At 31.8% G+C, this 27,384-nt stretch overlaps 1 protein-coding gene across 16 annotated transcripts in view; it reads right to left on the reverse strand.

Moving 5' to 3' along the window:
• LOC139495235 (cAMP-dependent protein kinase catalytic subunit alpha) overlaps positions 1-27,384 on the reverse strand; it is a 93,590-nt gene that overhangs the window by 13,103 nt on the left and 53,103 nt on the right. For 5 of the 16 annotated variants that reach the window (XM_071283528.1, XM_071283545.1, XM_071283537.1 and 2 more), the window contains 5 exons: positions 13,457-13,518; positions 10,377-10,505; positions 9,693-9,791; positions 4,915-4,997; positions 3,829-3,955 (listed from right to left, as the gene is read on the reverse strand). In XM_071283528.1, the coding sequence (XP_071139629.1) occupies positions 3,829-3,955; positions 4,915-4,997; positions 9,693-9,791; positions 10,377-10,505; positions 13,457-13,518 (500 nt within the window). Of the gene's footprint in view, positions 1-3,828; positions 3,956-4,393; positions 4,521-4,914; positions 4,998-9,692; positions 9,792-10,376; positions 10,506-13,456; positions 13,519-16,610; positions 16,942-17,388; positions 17,559-24,625; positions 25,534-27,384 lie in introns of those variants that run through there. The other 11 variants (XM_071283506.1, XM_071283522.1, XM_071283514.1 and 8 more) reach the window with 7 other exon arrangements.

Genomic DNA, 27,384 nt, shown 5'->3' on the forward strand with positions numbered 1-27,384 from the left:
GAATGTCTAAAAAATTAATGACATGCATAACAAAAGGTTGTAAAATAGTTAACAACACAAACTAGGATTTTTCATTTTTCCTAGCCGAACACTTTCCTACACAGCAAAGATTGTGCTTATAATAATTAACATATAATGTATGTTATTAACAACAACACACAAATTAAAGCTAAATCTATTCTAGACAAAAATTTTCACACAATAATTCATAACACATAAATTCATTATCAGTAATTACAAAATATGACTTTTTGATGTTGAAATAAGATGTCAGTTCCACATACATGTACAACAAGACATTAATATAAATAAGCATTCTCAAGTGGACAGAAAGCTTTGATTTTACATGCTAGAAACGAAACAGATTAATATTATCATTCATTATAACACCAAGTATACCAAGAGAGTGTTTATTTTTTTATCTCTTTCAAGATTATGTAATTTAAACATAAAACCAGAAACATTTACTAAATAGAATTTAAAAGCGTTAGTCTTACTCCACCCAATGACAGTGTATGTATTCAAAATATTACAACCCACTGATAAGGAATTTCTAAAGACCTAAGAATAATCCAAACTAACATAAAACCATATGAACACTGCAACAAATCAAAACACATTGATAACATAGCAATCAAGTTAACCAAAACCTTTGTATAACTGTCAATAGAGACAACTTTATATCAATACTATTTCACAGTATCAAAAAGTTGAAAAGAAAGCAATTATACAATGTTTGAAAACATATGATACAATTTTTTTAGACAGAGCAGAAAAAAACAGCAAAAATCAAACAGCTGCAAAAATCCACTTTTAGCATTTCTTCATATTTCATAAGAAATAATAAATCAACAACTAAAAGACCGACCAGTAATAAACAAAGTGAATTTATTACAATGTACAACTTGTTACCAGTTAACAATTGATCTCTAGGATTACTTTAACAAACTATTTGTCCTCGCTGGGAAGTAGATTATTGATGACGTAGGCGAGTGTTGTCATATTTTTTTCTTACGTAGAAGCCTAAGTTAAACGTTTTGTGGACAGAAAAACAAACAATTATTAAAATCAAAACATCTTTACTGAAAAAAAAATGAATTATGGTGTTTCACGTCAAAGATTTCACCGAAATTCACCTTGCAAATATATCTAAACAATTTGGTTGTTTATTTCACATCAGATAAATTTTCAAATGTAGATTAACATTCGAATACCTTGAGAGTTGAAAATAATTGCTCAGGTGATTTAAGTACATAGCCAAATATCAAAAGAGAGAAATCAAATTAACCCCTCCCTTCTTCCTTATTACATGTAATCCTCAAATAATTTTCATAAACATGGCTTATTTTTCTTCTCACATTTCACCGGACAAAATAATATCAAGTTAAGTAACATGATAGCATTGCCCATGAGAAAGGAAATTTTAATTTAAAACCAAAATGTTTATCTTTCGGAAAAAATTCTAAGGACATTGATCCCAATGTGGGATAGACATTCAATCAATATTTTCACATTTAACTGAAGGTTACCTGATTTATTCACTTACTTTAATCCCTTAACAGAGGAAATCAAGTGGAAATTTAGCACAAATGATTTTATAATATATTAATAAATCTGTTGACCTAGGCTGTGAATTTCAATGTGGACACCAATAATCAATACATCTAAAATCAGAGGTTGTCCTTTCTCCAGATACACAACCAAGATAAATCACTGACAATCATTCATGTAACAAGGTCAAGAGAAACTTTAATGACTATTTATGGTAACATCCTAAGGGTGAACATTCAATCTATCTTTAAATAGACCTATCACTAACATATGTAATTATTTGATGACTAAAGGACAACAGGTTAAAAAGCTGGGAAACATGCAAGGTGAAATATGTCATGTATAGTAAACTAAAAGGTATACTAATAATCTAACTACAACTAAAATTTCACCCCCCCCCCCCCCCCTTTTTTTTTTAATAGGATGCCCAAAAGAAGAAACAGAAATAATGAATAATGACAATCTGTCAACGAGAAAGCAACCTCACAAAACAAAATCAAATGGAAATTAAGAGGTCAATATATAGACTTCAACGATAATAAAACAAAATGTTTACATTCATGTTTCTTTTTACAAAACACAACAAAAACTAAATAGGAATATAATAATTTGTTAGAATTCAAGAAAATATGAATTATTTTCTTAGTTTATTTAAATTGGTCTGCAATATCAAAAATTAAATGCCAAAACTTTTATCTTTACATTATGATTCAATACTGCAATATCAGATTGACAGTTAGGATTATTAAAGTCTGACTACATTACATAATGTTATTATCAGATAAACAATTGACAATATCAGTTCATTGTTATGTTATAAACTCAACATATAGTGTATACTAATAATGTTATGAATTCAAGTGTGGTATTAACATAACAAAAATTTAGGGGAACATGGGTCTTGTTGGAAGGAAAATCTTGTCATGCAGGAAGCAATGATTTCAAATGAAATTCATTAATAAACAATAATTCGAAAAAGCGAATAGAAGTAATGAATTGTACTAAAATCTTTTTATATGCTATAAATATAAAATTCTTGAGCAGTTATTTCCAACCATTATGATTGCATGATAATTGATCACACGATTTTACACATTAATCTATAAAAAGCATTAAAATTTACCATTCTTCTTATGAATTATGTACCAGTACAAACAAGTTTGAAGGTCGATGCATTTTGCAAAAACAGGAAAATCTATTTATATGTTTGTTGGCATAAAACCAAGTTGAACGAACTTTTATGAAACATCCATAGCAGAATCTGATCTGTTATAAAAAAGATGTCAATTTGAGGACAAGGATAGTGATTGTGCATAAAATTCTAATTTAAATTTGATTCTTTTTATAACACTCATTCTAGCTACACTACAGCAGAATTAAGACTAATTTATGTAAACACAATTTATTAGTGTCTATAGGAAGATGAGTCAGTACTAGCAAAATAAACACTATAAACTCTGTAAACTAAATATACAATGAAACCACCACCAACACAAAACGTACATGTAACTGGCAATTAGAAATTATATCAACATAAATGAGAAGGATATTAGCAGAGCGAGATTTAATATTAAAGCAAACACAAGCTTGGGAAGATATCACCATCACCAGAGAGGCATGCTATTGTTACTGTAAGCTATGTGTTGTTATCAGTAGTAGCCAGACAAGTTTCTCTTGTTACCATAGTTACCTGACAACAATGCAGCACAAAGACATAGTAAAGCTTACCCAGGCCAATACAGGTACAGCCAATTATCAAAGACTCGTCTTTTTTATGCAAATGACAACAAACAACTTCAAACAAAGCTCATCAAATATTTCACTTTAAATAAGGCATGATAAAACAATACAGTATTAATGTTCTTATTTTCTTCAAATGTAAAAATGCACAGATCAGAATGTACAGTAATCTCCCCTTTTTAGACTGAATGCATTCACTTTTCCGAGGAAATATGCAAACATGAATGTTTAGTAAACAGTGAAAAAGGATGCTTTTAGCCCTGAGTCAAAAGGCTCTGAAATTTACACAAGTTAGTACCATTGTCGTTTAGTTTGATTCTTTCATGCTTATGAACAAATACTGAAATGTGTTAAACATGTCCAAATACAGAAAAACTGCTGAAAATGAGCTTTGCTATGAAAAAAATTTGTCTAACAAAAACATGAAATATGAAAATCTTTTGTAACTGGCTGCAGAGAAAGACATGAGACAGACAGTTGCTAAAAGCAACAGAACAATCCTAGGTTTGTTTTGTCCAAAACAACACCACACTATACCTTCAGATAGCCCATCGTATCAACTAGTAAATTCTCTGGTTTTAAATCACGGTACATAATATCCAAATGATGCAAGTATTCCAAAACCAACACAATTTGTGCAGCATAAAACCTGGAATGATGCTCACTGTCAAAAATAACAAAATATATTAATTCAAACTTAAAATCACACTGGGTGCACGTGGGTAACAAACGACAAACTGGTCATCCCAGCACCAAAACTTAGAACAAGTTCTGCAAATCCACACTTTAATAATGATAATTAATTGAGACAAAATCACTTTTTCTAGTGTATCTAAATCATTAAAAATATAAAAAAGTTGCCAAAGATCATGTAATCACGATCACTATGTTTGACAATTAAACCCTTATCATCAATACCAAGACTGGCAAGAGTGGTATTTCCAAAAATATCTTTGAGAGTACAGTCTAAACTGGAATTTAAATAAATTTTGTGTTTTTCTTAATTTCAGTTTACCACTTGTTCATTTTTTTGGTGATAGGTTGATTTACATGACATCATATAGGACAATATCCAGGGCTAAATCCTAATGGCTTTACTTACTTTAAGGTAACCATGGGAATCTATTAGTAAATTCTCAGGCTTCAAATCTCTGTATATAAGATCTAAATAATGAAGATATTCAAAGGCCAATACAATTTGGGCTGCATAAAACCTGGAATGTGGCTCACTGTAGGAAAAAGAACACAATAGACATACAATTTATATGTTCCTATGAATTATGAGAAGGAAATTAAATCATGTCTGTAATATGCTAAGAATGGTAAATATGTACACATACTTTTCTATTGGATTACTTTACCATATTAATAATATGAAAATGATCAACTATTGTCAATAATGTTCAAAATGTCTGAAGCATCATACAAGCAATTGATTTAGAATAAATCAAACCACGGAAGAGTTAATTTTCTGATAGCATTATTTTATTAACAATGAAAGAAAGCATTTACATTGAAAGGCAAAAAAACACAACTTTCTTCATGATAATAGTTTTGTGATGAAAGTTTAGAATATTTTTTATGGAATTCACAAGATCTATGAATAAGGTGGTGAAAACATACCTGAACCTTCCTATACGTCGCAAATGTGAGAACATTTCTCCTCCAGTGACAAATTCCAATACCATATATAAATTTGAGTTATCCTAAAATCAAAGAATACATAAATTTGACAAATTCAAACATAAACAGTTTTTACTAAAAGGCACTTTGTTGTTTTTACAGGAATAAAAGAAAGCATATATATATATGATCACATTTTACTGAAATGAAAATCAGATAATCCTGCAATTGGATTAATAAGTTGACAGGGTATAAGAGCCCATACCCCCTGAGAACAAAATACAGAGCTGAATGATACCAGGACACTCCAGTATAATATAATTGCAATTTCGACTTCTGACACAGGAAATATGGATACATGTATTATCATATTAACTTTAAATGAATTTTTCTTTCTAGTTTTATATCCCCTTCTTAAAGAAATTTTGATTAACTTAAAATAACTAAAAAAAACAATAATATTTGAAAGTTAACACCTGATACGACAAGAGTGCACACACAGAAATGTCTAGCCTGTTTTTTACTAATCACTGATATTATGTTGATAGTCCTAAGTATAAAGCTTTATTACGACTATCACATAAACTTAACATTAACCAAGAAAACTAAACATCGACCAATGAACCATGAAAATGAGGTCTAGGTCAGATGAACCATGCCAGGCAGACATGTACAGCTAACAATGCTTCCATACAACAAACATAGTTGACGTATTGCTTATAGTTTAAGAAAAATAGACCAAAATTTTAACACTGAGCAATGAACTGTGAAAACGACGTCAAGGATCAAATAAAACCTGCACGACTGACATATAGATCATAAAATATTTCTACACACCAAATATAGTTGACCTATGGCATATAGTATTAGATTAAAAGACCAAAACTCAAAAACTTTACTTTGACCACTGAACTATGAAAATGAGGTCAATGTCAGATGACACCTGCCAGTTGGACATGTACACCTTACAGTCCTTCCATACACCGAATATACTAGACCTATTGCTTATAGTATTTGAGATATGGTCTTGACCACCAAAACTTAACCTTGTTCACTGATCTGTGAAATGAGGTCTAGGTCAAGTGATAACTGTCTGACGGACATGAGGACCTTGCAAGGTAGGCACATACCAAATATTGTTATCCTATTACTTATAGTTACAGAGAATTCAACATTACAAAAAATCTGAACTTTTTTTTCAAGTGGTCACTGAACCATGAAAATGAGGTCAAGGACATTGGACATGTGACTGACGGAGAGTTTGTAATATGAGGCACCTATATACAAAGTATGAAGCATCCAGGTCTTCCACCTTCTAAAATATAAAGCTTTTAAGAAGTTAGCTAACACTGCCGCCGCCGCCACCGGATCACTATCCCTATGTTGAGTTATTGCCCAATAAACAAGAGTGCACACGCTGAAATGTCTCGCCTTCTATACTAATCATTGATATTATGTTGATAGTCCTAAATATAAAGCTAAGCTTTATTACAACTGTCACATAAACTTAACATTAACCAAGATAACTAAACAAAGACCAATGAACCTTGAAAAAGAGGTCCAGGTCAGATGAACCATGCCAGGCAGACGGGTACAGCTAATTACAATGCTTCTATACAACATACATAGTTGACACATTACTTATAGTTTAAGAAAAATAGACCAAAACACAAAAACTTAACACTGTGCAATGAACCGTGAAAATGAGGTCACGGTTAAATCAAACCTGCTCGACTGACATAAAAATCATAAAATATTTCCATACACCAAATATAGTTGACCTATGGCATATAGCATTAGATAAAAAGACCAAAACTCAAAAACTTAACTTTGACCACTGAACCATGAAAATGAGGTCAAGGTCACATGACATCTGCCCGCTAGACATGTACACTTTACAATCATTCCATACAACAAATATAGTAGACCTATTGCATATAGTATGAGAACCAGATGCTCCGCAGGGCGCAGCTTTATACGACCGCAGAGGTTGAACCCTGAATGGTTGGGGAAAGTATGGACACAACATTCAAGCTGGATTCAGCTCTAAATTTGGATTGTGATTCAATAGTTGACACAGCATAGGTTGGTGACACAGAATGAATGTGGTCTAATGAACTTAAAAAAAAAAATTCGCTATGCTGTTGAATATTAATCCTTTCAAAAAAATGTTTGAAGAAATTTTCTTTTTATTTATGAAATATGAAATGAGAAAAATTGACCCCCCCCCCCAATTTTGTTTTCACATCCCCCTTTTCCTTATTCCAAAACTGATCTCAATTCAAATTTCTAATGGAGTTTGCAACAATAACTGCTCATTTAAATACATCATAAAATATTAAAATGTAAAAAAAGTGCTTTTTATCACTGAATGGTAAAGATTGTTTTAATTTATCAGTTGGTAGTAAAAGTGAAAATACATTGTATTTTGTATAAAACAATGATTTAAGATGATTCAACTACTATTCTGGACAAAGAAAGATAACTCCAAATAACTGAAAATTGATTGCTATTTCACAATATTGTGCAATAAGATTAGATATTTCTTGCTATTGCGCAATACTGTCAATTGAAGATTTCTTGCTATTGAACCATACTGTGCAATTGAAAATTTCTTGCTATTGCACAATACTGTACAATTGAAGATTTCTTGCTATTGCTGAATACTGTGCAATTGAAAATTTCTTGCTATTGCACAATACTTAATATAATAATTTTGAATACTGTTTGGACCAACTTGAAAACTGGGCCCATAATCAAAAATCTAAGTACACGTTTAGATTCAGCATATCAAAGAAGCCCAAGAATTTAATTTTTGTTAAAATCAAACTTAGTTTAATTTTGGACCCTTTGGACCTTAATGAAGACCAATTTGAAAACGGGACCAAAAATTAAGAATCTACTAACACAGTTAGATTTGGCATATCAAAGAACCCCAATTATTCAATTTTTGATGAAATCAAAAAAAGTTTAATTTTGGACCCCGAACTGGACCAACTTGAAAACTGGACCAATATTCAATAATCTAAGTACACGTTCAGATTCAGCATATCAAAGAACCCCAAGGATTCAATTTTTGTTAAAATCAAACTAAGTTTTATTTTGGACCCTTTGGACTTTAATGTAGACCAATTTGAAAACGGGACCAAAAATTAAGAATCTACATACACAGTTAGATTCAGCATATCAAAGAACCCCAATTATTTAATTTTTGATGAAATCAAACAAAGTTTAATTTTGGACCCTTTGGGCCCCTTATTCTTAAACTGTTAGGACCGAAACTCCAAAAATCAATACCAACCTTCCTTTTGTGGTCATACACCTTGTGTTGAAATTTTATAGATATCTATTCACTTATACTAAAGTTATTGTGCGAAAACCAAGAATAATGCTTATTTGGGCCCTTTTTTGGCCCCTAATTCCTAAACTGTTGGAACCAAAACTCCCAAAACCAATCCCAACCTTTCTTTTGTGGTCATAAACCTTGTGTCAACATTTCATAAGTTTCTATTAACTTAAACTAAAGTTATAGTGCGAAAACCAAGAAAATGCTTATTTCGGCCCCTAATTCCTAAAATGTTGGGACCAAAACTCCCAAAATCAATCCCAACCTTCCTTTTGTGGTCATAAACCTTGTGTTAAAATTTCATAGATTTCTTTTCACTTTTACTAAAGTTAGAGTGCGAAAACTAAAAGTATTCGGACGCCGACGACGCCGACGACGCCGACGTGATAGCAATATACGACGAAAATTTTTTCAAAATTTGCGGTCGTATAAAAACAGACCAAAACACAAAAATTTAACTATAACCACTGAACCATGAAAATGAGGTCAAGGTCAGCTGACACCTGCCAGTTGGACATGTACACCTTACAGTCCTTCCATACACTGAATATACTAGCCCTATTGCTTATAGTATCTGAGATATGGACTTGACCACCAAAACTTAACCTTGTTCACTGATCCATGAAATGAGGTCGAGGTCAAGTGAAAACTGTCTGACAGACACGAGGACCTTGCAAGGTACGCACATATCAAATATAGTTATCCTATTACTTATAATAAGAGAGAATTCAACATTACAAAAAATTTGAACTTTTTTTTCAAGTGGTCACTGAACCATGAAAATGAGGTCAAGGACATTGGACATGTGACTGACGGAAACTTCTTAACATGAAGCATCTATATACAAAGTATGAAGCATCCAGGTCTTCCACCTTCTAAAATATAAAGCTTTTAAGAAGTGAGCTAACGCCGCCGCCGGATCACTATCCCTCTGTCGAGCTTTCTGCAACAAAAGTTGCAGGCTCGACAATAAAACGTAATCAGAAAATTCAAGACCATGAGATAATATAATAGACACTTCTATAAAATGTATAATTTGTGAAAAAAAAAAAAAAATAGCCCTTTTGTCATCAGAAGTAAAATAGGTTCAAACTGTAAAAAAAATACTGATTTTCAATTGCAATATAAGTTAATACATATATCACCATTCAAAATTCTATTTTGAGTAGTTACTTTGGTCAAGGAGCTCAGAGTTCATGAAAAGTGGTGGTCCTCAAGATTTTACCACCAAAATTTTGCATAGGACTGACACAATTTTAGTATTTTTCAATAGACTTGATAGTGAGGACCAGCAGATTTTCTTCAAGAACCACCAGGGAAAAAAGGATTTTGCAAATTCTGGGAGTTCTGATTTTTCCTGTTTATATGACCTCTCTCTATTGATATACACATCACACACACATACAATGTCCATCTAATCTAAATTCCTCACCTTAAAATGATACTCTAAGCTCACAAGGAATGGAAAACTAATAGCTTGTAATATCCTCTTCTCATTTAGTGTGTGTTCTACTTGTTTTAATTTAACAACCTACAAATTAGAAAAATAATTTATCAGCAAAGAAGTACATCAATGCCGAATAATAACATTGGTACTACATGTATACAATTGAAACTTAACTGTCAGTTTCAGGAACCTGTTCAGGAATTTAAAACATAACACATGTACTTGTTTTAACTATTAACATGTGATAAATGTAATTTAACATCAAATTGAAGTTGCTGGTGGTATAATTTAATTTTTACTGTTATTCATAATTCAATAAGGGGTTTTATCAGAAATATATACAATTGAAAGAATCTAAGAACACTTTTCTGTTACACTTTAAATATTAATTTATACTTTAAAACTCAAAATAATTTGACATGACTACCTAGGGGGCCTGCTCCATTCATGCTTCAGTAATTACCAAAATAATCATCAAATTTTTCCACCAAAAGGGAAACCAGTAACCCCTGGAAAACCCTCTAAATCCACCTTTACATGTCTACATGTACATGTTTACTCCAGGTTAAAGCTGAAAATTCCAACAGATGAGTAAACATCAAAACAAACGATTTTGAGTTCTGTTCATATTCATCCATCTTAAGTATGTGTAAATAAAGTGATACTTACTTTCTGTTTATCTAATATTTTCATGGCATAATAATTTTTGTTTGCTTTGTGCTGGACTAGCATTACCCTTCCAAAGGACCCTGTTCCAAGAGTCTTTATTCTGTCAAAGTCATCTAGACAGGCTGTGTTCTGAAATCAAGTGTTTACATTAAACAGCAATCCTATAGAAGCACATTTCAATAAATTGTATTGGCAAATATAAGACTGTGAACTTTATATAAGGACAACACAATTCATTTAAACTCATTTTTAAGACTTTTTGCGCTTTTTTGTTAAAGTTAGAAATTATGGATAAAGACCCTTGAAGTTTTTCCATTTATAAAGGGGCATAACTCTAGAACTGTTAAAATGATTCCACCAAAATTCAAACTTGATTTGTGTTTTGTTGTACATAACAAGCATTGCGTATTAGTTTTAAAACATGTGGTTGAGGCTAACTAAAGTGAGAGAAGGGAAACAAACTTTGGGAGGTATGAACGGTATATCTGTACGTACATACAGATGGACAAGGGTAAAACTTAACACCCTCTCTGCTATGGCAGGGGCATAAAAATAATTACTGACTTCTGACATGAACATATGGTTGGGTTCAACCTTAGATTATAGATACCAGAATTAACCCTGAGTCTTGAGAAAACAGGTTTGGCAATACAGTATAATTAATGCAATTAATGATAAATAAATAGGACAAAAATAAAGTACTAGTGTAATTTATTTATTATCAATAGTGTTAGTCATAAAGTGAGGCAGGTGTTTATTAACCTTTATTACCCATGATGGTCTTGCAAGGTGATATCAAATCCTAAATGATCAAAGACCTGTTCTAGTGGTTTGAATTTCATTTTTCCTGTCATCTACGATTTAAAACAAGTTACATTGAACACACTATATGAACAGATTCCCTGGGTGTGGTGTTACTTAGCATTACATGTACTAACTCTTCTTGATGTACAACAGATTGATACTATATTTATCACAAAGGAAGTTATTTATATACACCAAGTAAGAGCTTGGCCTTCTCAGCTTTCCAATTAAATCAATGTCAATTTCAAGAATAAGAAGAGGCTTCCTACAGGAAAGAGATGAAATCAATAACATATATTGATAATGTAATTTGCATGTTCTTCAGTGTGTATACACATCTTTTCATATTCAGCTGTTTATTTGACATTTTGTATATAAGATGTACCTTTACAGACAATGAGCTAATCATATTTACTAAGGAAATTTTCACAAACCCTTCTAAAGACAGGAGCTGATTATACTTTTCCATTTGGCAAAGTTTAGTTAAAGAGGTCAAACTTATGGTACTATAAATACAAAAATTCACCATCACAACTGTAAATCACCATCTCAAAAAACATTCTACCAAGGAACAATAAATTGACTATCTCTAATTACTTAAAATATAATTAACATGTAAATAGACAAATGATGGAGCAAAATACAAACACGATTTTCTCTTCTTTCTTTCTTTTTATTTTTACATCAAGACACTTTGCCCGACATCTTTTAACAAATCCTATATACTTTTTTTCAGTGGTGTAATGATAAGCTTGTGTTTTGATGTTGATGTACATGAACATTCTAACATTGATTCAATACCAGAAATAGTGAATAATGTCAAAGTGACATGTAATTAAACAAAAAATATATGTTCTCATAATACCTTTACATTTTCTCATGCTGAGTAAATGTAGTGAAATTTAAACTGATTATTCCTTTCTTTTTCAACAAAAACAAAAATCTGTCAAATTTCTTGTTAATGAGCTATCCAATGCAATGTTACATGTAAGCCTGTTTTGATACATGTAAGTCCATTTGGACTACAAATATTTGCATATGCCTGTTTCCCGTCCTTTGCCACAAAATAAGTTTGTTAGGTCAGAATCTTGTAATTTTTCTTTTTCATTTTATATTTACAAAATCGAAGAAAATGACATGTTTTCTTCAAGTCTATTTCCTATTTATACTTCATGTCTGGTGATTCATGCATGCACGCCCAAGGAAACTCAAGCAATGACTTTCTATGATTTTGAAGTTCAATGACCTTGCAAATCTATTGGGACATTTCTAAAGACTATTTTTAACCTAAATGTAAATTAATGCACTACTTTTTTTGTGTGTATATTAACATTTGCTTCATTAGTCAAATAGATTGTACATGTATCAGAATCAAGCTTTATATCATCATGATGAAGGAGGAAGTTTTTGTTATATAACTGCCCAAATTCACTTTTTATGTAATGTTAAAAAATAATTATATAACTTCCCAAATTTATTTTCCTTTTAAAAGTAAATTTCAGAAGTAAACCCCTAAAAAGTTGACCAAAAAACAAGCTACTTTCATGAATAAACCTCCTAACATTTGCAAAGACTATGCCCAATTCAATATGTATATGGACACTTATACTGATTCTTGAATTGTATCTCACACTAAACATATGCAAAAATAGGATTCCCCCCTACCTATACTTTTTTTCAATTTCTTATAAGTAGTTTGAGCCTTCACTTCATCCACCACCAACACCATACAAACAGTATCTATTAATACTGTCTACAACCATCAATGTGGGTCAGTCATCATCCAAACCTATAACTGTGCAGGAATTTTATACCAATGTGCGAAATTTGAACTAGTCCAACAGACAGTCATCAAACAGGTCTATGCTAAATATGCTACATGTTTTACATACATGTAAAATGTACAATGTACAGTGACAGTGTGGTCTATATGCAAATGTTCATTCATACATGTAAAATGTACAATGTACAGTGACAGTGTGGTCTATATGCAAATGTAATGAACAGACTATGCCACACAAAAAAATAGTTTCATACACAGTATATATACATCAGCTATACATGTATATTTTGTTCCTACAATTGTATTTATGCACAAATATACTTAATGTAAAAAGAACATGAGGAGCCCCAGTAAGATACCAGTGCTACATATTTCCACCACAGAACAATGAACTAGGATGCAAGGCTAAATGCATATTCCCTATTTACCTAACTAATGTTTGGATCATTAACTTTGCAGACTTGGTATGATATTACTTTATTATAATACATACCATTTGTGGGTGATCCCATTTCTGTGTGAAGTCTTCCTTGGCTTTTGTTAAAAATTCTTTAACTGTAAAAGAAATAAAAATAATATAAGTTAAGTGATATGAAATTGCTTTTATACTGTGTGATAGAAGTCTTAGTAAGGATAGTAAGATCATATACATAAATTACAGTCAAACTTGTATTATCTGTCCCTTTGTAATGCCTCCATCAAGGCCTACAGTTATACATTTAGAACCTTAATACTAAGGAGTAAGGTCACAGGTTTTTATGGTCAGTCTCCCTGGTCACAAGGACAATCTTTATATACAGGGTAAATTGTAATGAAAATTATTTAAATAGATTTCTTGTACAGTAATCTGTACAATGAATTATAATTACAATCAAAAGTTAAAATTCTTGTCCACTCTGAGTTTCTGAAATATTAATGTTTTTAGTTATAAATGCAGCATACTCCCATTCTCTAGCCTTAACTATCCATATCTTCATAAAGTTCTATAAATGACAGGATATGACAAAGCAAAATATTATAAACAAGAGAAAAAAAAGGGAGCTGGGTATTTCAAGGATTTTCAGTAGTCTACAGTCTATGACAGTATGACTAAAATTGAGAATGGAAATGGGGAATGTGTCAAAGAGACAACAACCCGACCATAGAACAAACAACAGCAGAAGGTCACCAATAGGTCTTCAATGTGAGACAGATATGCAAATGTATCTTTACTAGAGTATTTATAATTTGCATATTGTACATGTTTCTTTGTAAATTTGTTTAAACATGTATTTGGTTTACCTTTAAAATTATTACTTGGATGGAAAGTTCTTATTGGCACTCATACCACATCTTCTTATATCTGTTGACTATACATAACATTTAAGTGGGATGTGTCTAAATTAACGATTAAAATAACAACAATAAAAGTAAGCAATTCTTAGAAAAAAAACTATCTTTAAGACTGATTGAAACAAGGAGCTACTAAGCATTATATACATATAAACAGTCAGACCTGTATTAAAATGAGGGTCACCTTTGGGACAAGAGAAAATGACCTTATCATAAAAGAGCTTGAGGTGACCTTTAAATTTAGGTTCAAATCATTTAAAAGCATAGGTATTACCATAGCAGGTCAGAATGGGGTCTTCCTGACAAGACAGGTTTATGCTTTATAGAAGTAGACTATATTCCAGGAAGGACTGTAATTATCGCTAGTGAAGATTATGAAAATACTTTATGGCTTTTGTCAAGCCCAAAGTGTATTATCAATCATGTCTTTAATCTGAAAAATATTTTGTTTACTAATGTTCTGATTATCTAATACACCATAACTTTTATAAGCAAACAAGAATATTTCAGTGGCAACATCATTGATGCAGTCCTTCATTCACTTTGGGGTTTTTTTCAATTGTCAAAAGCAAAATCATTTTGACCTGATGAGTTTAATACATTTCAACCCCCTCATCTTCAACTTTTCATTTAGAGGTTAGAAATCTAATCATTGATGTACATGTAGTACTGTAGATGTTTTTTTTCCTTCTTGTGAAAAACATTGTTTTGTACATACATGTAGTTTGTTGTATTTGTTAATTTAGAAAACATCAAGAGATTCCAATATGTAATAAACAAATTTGTCAATTTAATATCTCTTGATTATAAACACCAATAATTGGCCTTTATCAGAATACACATCAAGTATACAGAATGAAAATGGTTGTAATTTGTACTAATGTGAAGGTAAACATATTCATATACATGTACAGGACTCTGGTAAAAATAAATCTACTGTCAGCACATATACTTTTAGGAGAGGAGAGAAAATTGTGACGACTTTCAGAACCTGAAAATTTCCTTTTTTTCAAACCTAATATTATAAAACTGTCATATTGTAATGTTTACTTTAATATTTTTAAAAATAAAATATTATTTACCCTTACACAAAATGAAATACTAGAACTCTATAGAATATAAATCTGAATCATTCCTTATTATCTATCAAGAAAAGTCAAACTTCATATTGGTTTAATAAGAATGTAACACTTAAACAGTGTAACAAAGGAACAAAGTTTATAACTACATGTAGGTAAATTCAACCTAAATAACATGGCTCATTTTAGAATTATTATTTTTACTACTAGGACATGACACCCAAGAGATTATCAAACATTTCTTATAGACTAAGATCTGCATCAATAACAAAAACTAAATGTTCTAACATTTTCTAAGATTAATATTAAGGTCTGTCTCCAAAACAAAATCTAAATGTATCTTAGACTTGAGTTTTGGTTTTCTGACACACACAAATTTGTAACCCTGTAAGTAAAAATAGATTTGCTCATCTACAGAAAATTTTCCACATTATAAAATTATAATTGAACATTTAATAAGAATAACATACATGTACACATGTACACAATGTACCTTTGTCATTTACATGTACATGTACCCAAGGAACTTGTTAGACATGACATACAAGGTGTCCACTAGGCCAGAGACTTGAAACTGTATTTTTATATATACAATGTATCTGGCTATACATATGGTTATGTATGGCATTGCAAGCTAACAGAAGAATTTTCATATTTTCTAATAAAATTTATTATAAATGTATCTCCTAAAAGAACACCACATATAACATAGAAATATAATGTAGTAATGAATATTTGACTTGAAGCCTTTTTTTTTAATTTTATACTGAACAGTAAAGGATTACGTGTAATTATGTTGTTTACTTTCTTTTTTATACATATAACTTTAGGGGATCGGAGCATTCAGAGGAATAAGTTTTGTGGATATTTTCTTCTAAAATACATTCTACATGTATTGGCAATGTTCAATCCTTGCCTCTTTATTACTGAACTACATATGATATGTATCTGTACATAGGTATCCAGCACAAGACATCAAATGTTTATCATAATAAATGTAAAATTTAAGTGTTCAATATCAATCAAAAATAACAACTTGATAAATACACTGATCTGTAAATAAATTACATGAAAACATTAGTTTATTATCAAGACCAATATTATTCTGTCTAACATGTCTATGTAAAATTATTTGCTGCAATAATATACATTTACAGTCAGTAGTCCCTCAGTAGATACATCTATGATCTAGCTGAGTTCATTGCCTTCAATATTTGTCACAATATAATTACATACCATTCTCTGTTGGATCCCCTTTCTTTGCAGTAGCTGCATTCCCCATTTCCCTTATTTATATCTAACTGATTTATTTGATGTAGCTCAATAAAGATCGTTTTCTATGTGGAAACTGAAAATCCAGTTCATTCGGCCATTACAATATATTCACACACATTATACACTAAGCGCAGTAATTCGCATCAGTAATCAATTGCTGTGATTAATTTCAATTTGTTTTGTAAAAGAATGAAATTATCAAATCAAAACAATATTAACGTCAATTTTGCAACCACATATACAGGATGGAGGTTATAAAGTCAATTAAACCTCACAGTGGTTTATGAACTATATTTTTACGCGGCGGAATTTCCAATATAAACATAAATAATGTACGAGTTGAATACACATCATGTAAACCCATCAATAGGGATCAAGGATTTGTACGCTCATTTAGCGTTAAGACCTTTAAAATTGGACAGTTTCTGTGATAAAATGAAATTGTTCATTGATTGTAAAGATCAGATATTGTTGCTTCCTTATGATTTGTTTGTGAGCAAGATAATATTTTTGAAAACCTTTTTTTTTTTGGAATTCCTATTGCTTTGGTTTACAAGTTGCGAGTATTCTGTTGTCCAAAACAATATCATAGTTTTGTGTTTACACCATAAATCATTATTGAGATGCCAACGTGTCTGGTGAAATCCCTAGCAGAAAGGGGGGTAAACGCATGAACGTGTGACTCTCAAGTTTGTTTTTTTAGATAACTAAATTACTCTTTAGACTTTAGGCTTATTACAGAATTTAGTGGAATCATCATGTCCTTCATCTTCCGTAGACTTCTTGGGTGACATTTTATAGTAGACGAGAGACCAATACAGAATAGACCGATGCTGATTGCAGAGTTTCAGAGTTTTCTTGCAGACGAATATTGTCAGTCAGCTAAACTTCTTCGCCGAGGTTGTACGAGATTAGTGTCACGTGAGACCTAGCGTACAGAGGGTCCATAAAGGGAACCCGTTTTCCAAACTTAAGTCGGATCACGTTTAATCCAATTTCAATTTGAACTTATATAGCATCCAATCAAACAAACTATGCTTCCTATTTTAATTATTTCCATTTTCCAACCTGTTGCAACCACCAAGACTTCCAAGCCCTCAGACATCATGTGAGCCTCTCATGGGGTTTTTGATTATATGATTACATAACCGATTTAATATAGTGATTTTTTTTTATTACCAGACCAAATATTTCATGATTATTTGATAATCTAGGCCTATATTTTTTATTATATTCACCAAACTTTGATTGACTTGAACCATGTAGTCCCCATAACTTATTTATCACAAAACAATTTCAGGATCGAATCGGCAATTAAAGGTTTCAATGAGTGTTTATACTCTAATATACAGTCAGCAGTGATATCATGAACTCTTATATAATATAAGAAAAAAAAATCGCATTTTTCCATGATATAGCTAATAAAAAAATGCATTAAAGCTAATTTCTTAATGTTTGTAGAGTAAAAGTTTGGTTTGCTTGCTTGCTTTGTTTGTATAATCGTTTACCCAAGCTATGTTATTAAGATTGACATCTTAAAAAATATAAATAGGCATAGTTGAACCTGTATATATTATGTTTAAATTTTGATTGGAAGTTATTCACATTACTATTTCACACTTCCATCGTTCAATATACAAACATCGTACAATATACAAACAAAGCAAACAAGCTAACCAAAGTCTTGCTAGATTTTTACATGCAATAGGAAATTAGCTCTAATTAAGAGAAAGTGTAACATATGGCAAGTTATGTCTAAAACATGTATGACTTAAGACAGCGAAAAAAGACTGATATGTATTATTCTTCTTTATATAAGCAAGTTGGACTGGTTTTCTCAGTCCTCTATGCTCGGTCACTAACGTAACCCTGGATAAATGAGAGAACCCATGTATGAGGGGGGATAGAACCTTTATCGGGACTCCGCGGGATCGGGTGTTTTTAAGCTCGGGATTTCGGGATTGACCCTTTCGGGATCTGGGAATCGGTTTTTTTTTTTGGATTTCGGGACATCAGGATTTACTTTATTTAAATTCGGGACCTCGGGAATTTGTTTTTTAAAGTCCGGGATTTTGGGATCAGGACCCCTCCTATCCCCCCTCATGTATTTTATAAAATGATTAACGACCCTAGCTGCATCATACCATGCATACAAAGGCTTCAGAAGATGACTGCACGAACTGGCATAATTTGGACACAAAGTATATTCTAAGATCATTTAAAATTAAAATGAAGCCTTATTTTCCACTACACAATATGGCGTTGTTGCTGCTTAGATAAATAAATTTTAACCAAATGGAACAGGGACAACACCATAGTGATGTGGAGTTTGTCAATAGATTTATTCAATAGTTTATCTCGACACAAAGTATCCAAATTAAAGTTTGAATGAGGATACAAGACGTTTCAGTTGGACCTTTTTTTTTGGCAACGTTGGTATACAAATCTACTATCTTTTCCCATTAGAGCGAGTCTTAGACTCTAATATCTCACTCTCTTTTTTCTTACATAACAATTTTGAAAAAAAATGCACTTAAGTTTACAAGCTATAAATAATGACATTAAATTATAAAATTATATGTTACTATAAAGATTTAAAAAAATCAAAGGCACTATAGTGACATGAGTGCTTACAAATTTAAATTATAAAGCTATAAATAAGTGATAAGTCCTATGAAATAAGAAAAGACCAGAAATGCTTCAGTAACTTTGAAAGGTAAAATTTAAATGTAAAATTTAAAAATAGGTATAAATTCTATATAAAGAATTCTTTCATAAATTTCAAATCAATTTACATTAGTGGGGCCCCTAGTGAAGGATAAACGATACATACTTTATTATTACATTAAATTGCTTTATATTGATTTCTAAGTGAAATGAATTCTGTTTGTACTTTGGTGATTTATTTTACTCTTGGTGGCTGCATTAGCCAATGAATTACCGTACCCGTGATATTTATACTTAATTAGTTTCTTGTGCCAAGAAGATATACACCGTGAGATGTCGTCGTGTGAATCTTATAATGTTATATGCCTAATTAAAGAAAAATTGAGATATCTACATTTTTTTTATATCCAAATAATTACATTAGATGTATGTTTCACTACAATACGTTATTCTGAATGGCTAACTACACATCACGTGTTATTCCCTTAAGCAATTGCATTACTCAATAAAACTTTTCATTTATGATAACACGAGGTCCCACAATAAAGTGCACAAGTAAATTAAATAACATATTGATAAAATTCGTGTTTTCATGATCCTAGCTAAAAAATGTAATTATAAGTATTGAATGCTTCTTTTTGTAACTTCATAGGGTCTATCTCCCTATACAACTATAATTCTACAGCCTTCAAGGTTTGGTCAGAACTACATTGTTCTGTCTCCACATTCCCATTGGCTTATACATCTAGTTATAGTCCAAAGAAAAATATTTTTATAGTGTTGTATCGCCACTATATTTCGGATAATTCTGCTGTAAAATATAAATGTTAGCAAAATTATCTTTGTATAGAACTATGCTTAAATGGTTTGCAAGGCTTAAATTCAATATATGAGCAATTCTTAACACATCCAACGGTCAAGAATTGGGGATTTTATAAAGTTTTAAAATTCATGATCTATCTCCTACAGAAGTATAGAGATACATTTCTAAAACAACATTTTTTGAAATGGATGCTTTTAATTGTATAAGTTGCTTGTCTATATTGAAAAAAATAACAATCAAACAAAGAGTTTCTCTTCATGCATGTACGTAAATTTGATTCCAATATAACTTCGTATGTCTCAGTCAAGTCAAAAATAAAAAAATATTGTGCTTCTAAACTTTAACTTCAATTTTTGCCTCTATCACCAAATTGGAAATACATCATAATTGGATTCACATGACGATATGTATGTATGTCTCCCGATCAGGGACAAACCCTTTCTATACTCTGATCGGGGTTTAGTTTCTAATTTAACTTAACTTATAGCAGCGTTTTAACCGTATGGGGTCTTTTTACACAATTTTAAAAACTCTTAGTTAGTAAAGTTCCAAGTGAATCTATATCAGCATATTCAATATGATCTATACAACATGTGAAAATAAACTAAATATGACAGTCATTGACAGTGAAAAGTTGTTCAACTTTGCAACGACAAACTAGAATATATTTTTTTAAATCTGGAGAAAGTTTTTTCTAATCAATTCCAATATCTGCGTTAATTTTGAGCAAATCTACTTATATAAAATTGAGAATGGAAATGGAGAATGTGTCGAAGAGACAACAACCCGACCAAAGAGCAGACAACATGTATACTCTTCATGGTAAGTGAGCGATATGTGCAAAATTACCAAATCTGATAGCTAAAGTTCCGTAACTTTACTTGGAAGCCCTTTGGAACGACAGCTCAAACACATTTTAAAATTGAAAGCTTTATCGTCCGTCAATCCAAATATATGTTAAAAACTTCAAGACATCCGTTGAAAAACTACCAAGATGAGGAGGTATTTTAAGAATATTAGAATTCTATCGATATAGGAAATATAATAATCATATTTTGCTCTTTCCCTAAAAAAACAATGGTTTTTGGTTTAAATGATATATATTTTATTTGTTCTTAAAACACTTTTCTTATTCGCCAATTTAAGTTCCCCTGCAGTAAACTTATTTTGCGGGCTATCATTATGACAGATTCCTGAATGTTATTTGATTTCTTATTTGTTATCGCGTACAGCAAATTTGTGTTTGCGTTTCCGATTGCCATTGCATGCAATCATGACAACGGAATTTGTTATCATGATGGCGTACAGCAGTTTGTGATCTGTGTATCCGGGTACCTGTTGCATCTGTACTTAGTCTGAAAGCCAGTAATATAAATGACCGGGATGTGAGTATAAAAATATCTCATAAAAACCAAAACCTGATGAATTTAAATTTTAAGAACAAAATATGTTTATCATTGCCGCAATATGAAGAAACAAGGAGTGGAAACAATGATAGTTCGCGCCTCTTTAAATATATATATATGTATATATGAAATGCATGTCGAGTCATTGCGAATCGCAATGACTCGACATGAATTTCATATATACATTACGCAATGACTCGACATGCATTTCATATCTACACATATATATATATATATCAAAGATTAAGTCTACTTTATTCAAATTTTAAGTCTACTTTATTCAAATTTTAAGTCTACTTTATTCAAATTTTAATGTTGACCAATGGAGTATGAAAACGAGGTTAAAGTCATGTCTAACCTCAGACATGTTAATCTAACAATGATTCCATGGACAAAAATAGTTGACCTTTGACTCCTGCATACTGTAACTGGAGAGATCACTTAATTACGAACACTAAAGTTATGTAATATTTAACGAGCCCCGAATATGAGATTAAAGGTAACGACCATAATCATGATAATGTTAGACCGAAAGTTTATCGCAATTTTACTCTAACTTGAATATGGTTTTCCTATTTAAAAGAACTAATTGACCTTGGTTTAATTTTTTACATCGTTGGGTTGCTGTCTCGTTGACATATACCCTACCATTAATATATGGCCAAAGTCGAGCGAAATAAAAAAAGGAGAACATATCTTCCTGGGGTCCATTAATATTTTCTTCATACAAATTGGTTTTGGCAGGTGTACATTTTAATTGCTAATGCAACACAACTGATAATTTTCGAATTTTTACATATTGAAATTTTCTTCTTTATATAAAGAAGGTGTAATTCCATCTACAGATTTGTATACCAGAATAGCTTTCTGATTTTTAACATTTTTTTCTCATTGTTAATCCATTTTAAACTTTGAAATAGTATTTACGTCGTGGATTTATGACGAACAATTACAGTTTGAAATGATTCTATAAAATATCGAATAAACAGTTGACTTTTCACAAGCACTTTCTTAAAAACTGACCTTGAGACGAACACGTTACACTGATCGATGAACCCCAGAAATTAGATCAAAGCCAAACGAGTCATATTGCCTAATCAAGGCTTCTAAAGACCAAATATGAGTGGATATAAAAGAGAAGATGTGGTATAATTGCCAATGAGACAACACTTTACAAGAGACCAAAATGACACAGAAATAAACAACTATAGGTCAGCGTGCGGCCTTCTACAACGAGCAAAGAGCCTGTTTCTTATAAACTGGTACGTAAACCTAAACACAAACTCTTTCCTTTTTTTTAAATGAACCATGAAAATTAGGTCAAGGCCAGTTATATAAGATCGACCGTATACTTAAGATTTCAGTTATAGTAACTGAGAAACTGACCTCAGTACAAACAGCTAACTTGATCAAAGAACACTTAATATATGATCAAGGTCAAGTTTCAGACAGACTACTGACACTGATTCCATAAATTTAGCTGACTTATTACTCAACAGAACTGGGAAGTCCACTTAATAATGAATATGGATCAATGGTCCATGAAGTAGAGGTCAGATGTCCCCTCAAAAATGTTATTGGACCTTTAGAGCGCAACGTGTGTGTTCCTGAACCTTCACAGTGTAGCGCCACGTGTGTATGTGTGTATGTAACTGGACCTTAAGAGCGCCACGTGTATATTTTACTGGACATTTAAAACCCCACGGATGTGGTACTGTAACTTTGGAGTGTGTGCGTATACATATGTTACTAAGTCTGTAGAGCTTAACGTATGTGTGTTACTGGAACTTTATAGCGCCACATGTACGAGTTACTGGACCTTTGGAGCGCAACGTACGAATCAGTGTTACTGTACCTTTTGATCGCCATTTTTGTGCTACTGGACACTTGGAGTGACACGTGCGTGTTACTGAACTTTTTGAGTGCCATGTGTGTGCATTAATTACTGGATATTTGGAGCGCCTCGTGTATTCGTTAATTGACCATTGGAGCGCCAAGTGCGAGTCAATGAACATTTGAAGCGCCACGTGTGTGTATTACTGGGGCTTTAAAGCGCCACGTGTATGTGTTACCATGGTTACTGGGCCCTTTGAAACAACTATTTGACAGTCATGAAGGTTAGCTGTGGCCAATGGTGGCAATACTTTTGTACTTTCCATTCCACTTTCTTGAATAGTAGCAGTCCAAATGTATCGTTATTCATTTCTATGGACCTTTTCTGAAGAACCTAACTTTTATACTAGGTTATTAATAATTTGTTCTTGTCCTAAAAATTAAAAAAAATTGTTTGCTATCGGACATAGGCAAATAATTTCCAATATGTTGAGGAAAAAAACGTATTTTAGAGGAGATGTTCTTTCAAAATGAGTACTTTGTTTTTCAGTTTTCTGTTTCTGTGTAACCAAAACTTAATGGCAAAACCTATTTATTTCACCTGTGGACAAGGTGAGCTAAAATTAGAATTTAACAATGAAATCTATCCTAATGAGTCGCAATGATGGGACCACAGAAGGATGACAAATGAATGGATATATATTATGTACACCGCCGTAGGGCAGTATTACAAATGACAGCATTATCTGAAGATGCTAAGCATAATAATGAGTTAGTGACTATATTTCGACCATGCAGGTAGCTTTACATCAGAATATATTTTGAGGATTACAACCATGTGATAATTAATCTTATCATTAAAAGTAGAAAATGTTTTGACCTTTTTGAAGATAAATTTTATTTATATATTTTAAGAAATTTCCTTCAACCCCGAAACCCCTCATTCGTATGAATACTGATCTATATGATTGTATATCATTACAACATGTACAATACGTTTGTAGAATAAATTCTGAATTAAATATACATATTTTCAATGTTGACAAAGTTTTTCAACTGTTTTTACTGCATAACGAAAAGAGCTCTGTGTTTATCTTTTTCACGTGTATCTTGATGATATCTAACAACCAGATGTGTGCAGTTTGAAAGTACAAACTGATTATAATATGTGTAGTAAAGAGAAAAAGAAGCGCATGAACTAACCTAATTTTAAGCTGTATTTATGTAGTATAGAGTTTTGAACTTACTGTCCCACAAGTAGAGTCGATGAAGTTCTCTTTTCAAACGTTCATCACGAATTCTATTGGTTTCACGCTGATCATACTTTCTTAAACTAAAAGTTCTGTAACCCCTGTCTCTCCTGAGAGGGGGTAGTTCTCCTCCACTCCCAGTTCTATTCCGAATTTGTTCCTGATTTTGTTGTTGTTGTTGAAGCTGTGCTTTTCTTTTCTTTTCAGAGTCAAACAAGTCAAAGAAGAAATCCATTTTTATTCAAAATATCAGATTACCGTAGAATTTGTCACACACTGAAACTCCTTAAAATATCCTTAAAGTCTCATTGTTGTGTACACACGAAATCTGATCCATGCGAGTGCATTTCAATCCATTCATACAAAGTACATTTAAATATTTTTAGCCTATTTTCCCATTATTTGTTTCCAAATTTAGTGTACACATGGTAGAATTCACACATAATGTTTTAACCGCACTATATATAATGATAAATTACTGCGTACTACAGAAATAAATGTATATTTCCAGTGTGATTGACAGCTAACAAGTCAAATTATTCACCCTTCCATTCCAAGACGTTTGTCCTGCCTGCCTTAAGATGGTCTTTTAGTAATAAGATGCGAACCACGATGTGTAATTTAAGTTTAAGATATTTTGTTTACCATTCAAAGTGGCCTAATTTTCAAAAGTTTACGCATGAGTGTCGCCGGGATTTGAAAAACTACGCATGGCGTGTTTTGGGACAGTTGTTTCATTCACCGTATTTCTGATTTAGTCATTATTTCTAATTTTAGACGAGAAAATCACTTGTAAAGTTTGTGTGTAGACGAATATATCATCATTTTATCGTTACCTATGAACAACATATGTCGAAATTTAATATTTAAGTTTTTTTTTCTCAGGTAAATGACAAATTGATAACAAAGCACATAAGAGGCACATGTAAAGGTATCATACTATACTTGTCTACTGCAAAGCACAAAGGATTTATTCGAAATGAATTTAATATCTACGCGTGTCCTTCATTTTCAATAAAACTAAATCTGTGTTTATATTATATAACAAACCATATACATAAAATAAATGAAATAATATAATATTTTATTGTTATAAGATTTATTACAATAGTTATATAAAACACATGTTGTGTTAGGCTCTGATCCTGTCCATAACGTTATAGTATGGTATTAGTTTTCTGTTTCGTTTTTTTCAATAATATTGTGTTGCAAAATGATGCCCTTTATGGGTTCTTGATTAGATTAATAAAATTTTTATCTTATCTTAGACTTTCTATCTTCTTCATATTACAATTCTTAACCCCGTCAGATATAGATTTTGTTTTGCAATATTCATGTATCAAGTGTATTTTGAGTTTTAGTTGTTTAAAAAAAAAATAGGCCTAAGTTTTCATGAGGCTAAGCAACTCCTGTACTGAATAGTTGAAAGCTGCCTGTCCGAGGCTTTGTTTTGAAACAGAAAGTCAGCGACACACAAAAAAACATGGTAAAGTTCAAGATATCACCTTCAACATTATCATGACAACAGACAAGTGTCTTCATATGGCTTGCTGTTTATCACATTTTGGAAAAGTTCTGATAAAACTTTATAGAGGATACCCAGATATGCCATCAGCAACAATAAAAAAATGGAGAATGTGTCCATGGGACACAGATGAGTGAATCTCCCGCTTGCATATACGAACGTAATAAAAGGACATAACTCACGAACGGTAAAAGTGACACCACCCTAGTTTGAACTTGATCTGAGTTTTGTGGTAATATTTCCTAACATTTGATTGAGACTTACTAAAGTACGTTCTGATAAAACTTTATAGAGGATACCCAGATATGCCCTCAGCAACAATAAAAAAATGGAGAATGTGTCCATGGAACACAGATGAGTGAATCTCCCGCTTTCATATACGAACGTAATAAAAGAACATAACTCACGAACGGTAAAAGTGACACCACCCTAGTTTGAACTTGATCTGAGTTGAGACTTACTAAAGTTAAAGAACGAAACTTTATTTTGGTACATACGTACTCGATCGTGTACGGACGGACGCACACTGAGACGGACAAGAATAACACTTAGTAACCCCTCCACTGCAGCATAACAAAAAGGACAATACATTAAAAGTTAGTAAATTAAAGACAACTTCTTATGAGGCACACGAGATATGAAGTTGTTATTTCAAATTATCCAAAGTATCAAACTAAATGATTAATCCACAAAGTAGTTTCTCTATAAATCCAATAGGTTTGCCTGGATAATAATGAATTTTATAACATTTAATGGTAAAAAACGATGGAATGTACCAATCCGTCGAGTCTAGTCCCTTTTCGACTTATTTTTACAATGTGTTCTATTATGTACAGTACTGGTACACCACTGTCCTGGAGGTTATGGGAGGGCTGAGAATTCACAAACATGATTAACCCCGCGACATTCCGACTTGTTCGTGTGTGGCTATATACAATTTCACGGGATACTGTAATCCAGTGGTTGTCGTTGGTTGCTGGTTGCCTTATTTTTTGTATGTTTCTGTGTTGTTTTTTATCATTAATCAAGTCGTTGGTTTTCTCTGTTTTTTCATATTTTTATCAACTCGTGGTCTTTGGCCTTATACATGACTAACTGGAGGAAATTGTAAAAAAAAAACCAAGACACGGAGGTAATGCACCAATTTATTCGTAGGAAGAATCAAACGATAAAGGTGATTTTTCCTTCCAGTAGAAGAGAAAAAATCAAAATGTTGAAATATTTAGGTACC

The sequence above is a fragment of the Mytilus edulis genome, chromosome 1, assembly GCF_963676685.1.
Source record: "Mytilus edulis chromosome 1, xbMytEdul2.2, whole genome shotgun sequence".
In the NCBI taxonomy this organism is placed as follows: Eukaryota; Metazoa; Mollusca; class Bivalvia; order Mytilida; family Mytilidae; genus Mytilus; species Mytilus edulis.